Source organism: Alosa alosa, chromosome 6 (assembly GCF_017589495.1).
Source record: "Alosa alosa isolate M-15738 ecotype Scorff River chromosome 6, AALO_Geno_1.1, whole genome shotgun sequence".
Lineage (NCBI taxonomy): Eukaryota > Metazoa > Chordata > Actinopteri > Clupeiformes > Clupeidae > Alosa > Alosa alosa.
The window spans coordinates 5,211,344-5,213,843 of record NC_063194.1 but is presented as its reverse complement, the minus strand read 5'-3'; the positions used below and the strand labels follow the sequence as shown (position 1 = coordinate 5,213,843).

The window sequence follows — 2,500 nt, the reverse complement described above, 5'->3', positions numbered from 1 at the left end:
CTCTAACGTCCTCTGTGGCATGTCCGACCCTCTTTGCTTGTTGTTACATGTGATCATGGTGAGACATATAGATAGATGTGCATCTACACCTGGATGAAGAATCACATCATTTTTGTTTTCTAATGTTTACACACACATGAACACACAAATACATAATGGTGTACGTACGTACGTAGAGGGGACATTTTGTTGTTTCCTCACCTTACATCATCGCGTTGCAGTATTGGGGAGATTATAAAACGGTCATATCCTCAGTCCTAGAATGGCAGTGTCAGACACACTCACACCCACACAAGCTGGCTGTGAGTCATTCTTATCCTATTTGATATATTCGCTTCCTTTATCTCCTCTTTCCGCTCTGTTGATATTTACTCTGTTTCTCCTTCTCTCACACACTTTGTCTCCTTTCTCCCTCCTTTCTCTCTGTTGATATTTATCTCTCTCCCATCACTCTTCCTCGGCCTCTGTGTCCCTCTCTTTCTCTCTGTTGATATTTATTCTATGTCTCTCTCTCACTCTCTTTTTCTCTTCCTGTCTCTCGATAGTTATCCTGCCTCTCTCTCTCGGTCTCTCTCACTCTCTTTCTGTCTATTGATATTTATATTCTGTCTCTCTCTCTCTCACACACACACACACACACACACACACACACTCTTTTCATCTGTTGATACATTCTCTCTCTCTCTCTCTCTCTCTCTCTCTCTCTGTTGATATTTACTCTGTGTCTCCTCTCTTGTCTCTGTAGCATGGTGAGCAGGGTCTGGGAGCGCCCATCATCATGTGCACGCGTCCCTACCCCGAGTGCCAGCTCTACCCGCAGGAGGACGGCCTGGGAGGGCGCGATTCCCACGAGTCGGACATGGACAGCGCCGCCGACAGCGGAGCCGGATCGGAATCCTCCGATGGCGGTCGCCACGATGACAAGGATGAAGGGCTAGGGGGTCTCTTCCTGCCGGGAAACAAGTCAGTTTAAATTAACTCTTTCTTGTTTTTAAAGAGCTGATGTTTTAGTTAGTATGTGTTTTTTGACATGCTATTAGTATACATCCACTGTGATTTGCAGTGGATATCATTAAAGGACACTTTGCTATTTGCTACATGTGCTATTTTTTCCTATGCCGACATGTTGTTATAAAATTCTTTCAATCGTGATGGTCATTTTTTCCATTGCTCAGTGGCAAAGTCACACAGTCCTATTTGAGTGACCTGAAAGTGAGTTTTATCGAAAATCTAACACTGCAGCTTGAAGCAAAAAGGCTAATCGTCACCTAGATTGTGATGTTACAGTAATGTATTACAGTAATGCAGAGAGACACTGAATGGAACAGGGCCTAATCTGGGCCTTATCTGGGCCAGGTGATCTCCACTTTCGGCTGCACCTTACTGCTGACTCCACTGCTTTACAGTCTTCTACAGTCTTGGCTTTTTCCCCTTACACCGGGAGGAGCAGTAAAGGGAGACTTATTGGCGGTTTTTGAGAGGCTAATTACACTCAAATGTGTTTACATTTTGAGTCGTTATAGCCAAGGATATTTCCTGTTTGTTTTAGCAGCCAGCTGAGACGTTCCTCATTAAAGATAACGCCCTGCTTCTGCTGCCTTGGAAAATGAAATAAAAGCAGCTCAGGTCAGCTCATACACAGCTGTACTGTATGTGTGTGTTCCTCCAACAACAACAACATATTGCATTTATATACCAATAACAAAGTGGTAGGTTTGTAGGTCTGCTGTCGCTAGGTCTCCTGGGCTGCCATGGAACTTCAGCTCAGATGGTTCATTGCGGAGCCCCCTCTGGCCCGTGCAAAAATGTCTCCTCTTGTGTGCTGGCCTCTCAGCTCTGGTCAGCTGATCCCGTCGGCGTCTGCATCCGTCATCTCCACCGAGGAGCAGTTTGAGGACTATGGCGAGGGTGAGGACGTGGACTTCACTCCCAGCAGCCCCTGCCTTGACGACGAAACACGCACCAATGGCTTCTCGGACCTCGGCTCCTCGCTACCCTCCAGGTGACTTAGGGTAGACACACACATGATACACATGCACATACATACATACATACACACACACACATACACACACAATCAAAACCAGAAACACAGTGGTCTTCATAAAGTTTGTTTTCAGAGTCAGTAAAGACCTTTAAGAACCTTTAAGAACCTCTGAAAATCCTTTATGTTCTATTGATGCATTGGTCAGTGTTTTCTTCTGAATTGCTGAATGTTATGGTTCTCTGACATCTAACAAGCATACAGTGCACACACCATAATGTAGTCCTGTTGTCCTAGGTCTTCACATACAAAACAAAAATACATAATCTTGATGACCCTCTGAAGATCCCTTTTGTTCTGCTGGTGCATTAGTCAGTGTTCTCTGACTGATTGTGCGGTTCTCTATGGTTCTCTTCCATGCTGCTGTCTGTGGTCCTCAGTGCGGGTCAGACCCCTCAGAAGATCCGGCACTTGTACAACAGCGAGCTGCTGGATGTTTACTGCTCCCAGTGCTGC

General features: G+C 45.6%; 1 protein-coding gene across 2 annotated transcripts in view; it reads left to right on the top strand.

The window, feature by feature from the left end:
• Positions 1-2,500, top strand: part of rab11fip4a (RAB11 family interacting protein 4 (class II) a) — a 69,933-nt gene that overhangs the window by 54,475 nt on the left and 12,958 nt on the right. For both annotated transcript variants that reach the window (XM_048246528.1, XM_048246529.1), the window contains 3 exons: positions 746-963; positions 1,835-2,002; positions 2,425-2,500. The exon at positions 2,425-2,500 is cut by the window's right edge and continues 59 nt beyond it. In XM_048246528.1, the coding sequence (XP_048102485.1) occupies positions 746-963; positions 1,835-2,002; positions 2,425-2,500 (462 nt within the window). The remainder of the gene's footprint in view (positions 1-745; positions 964-1,834; positions 2,003-2,424) is intronic.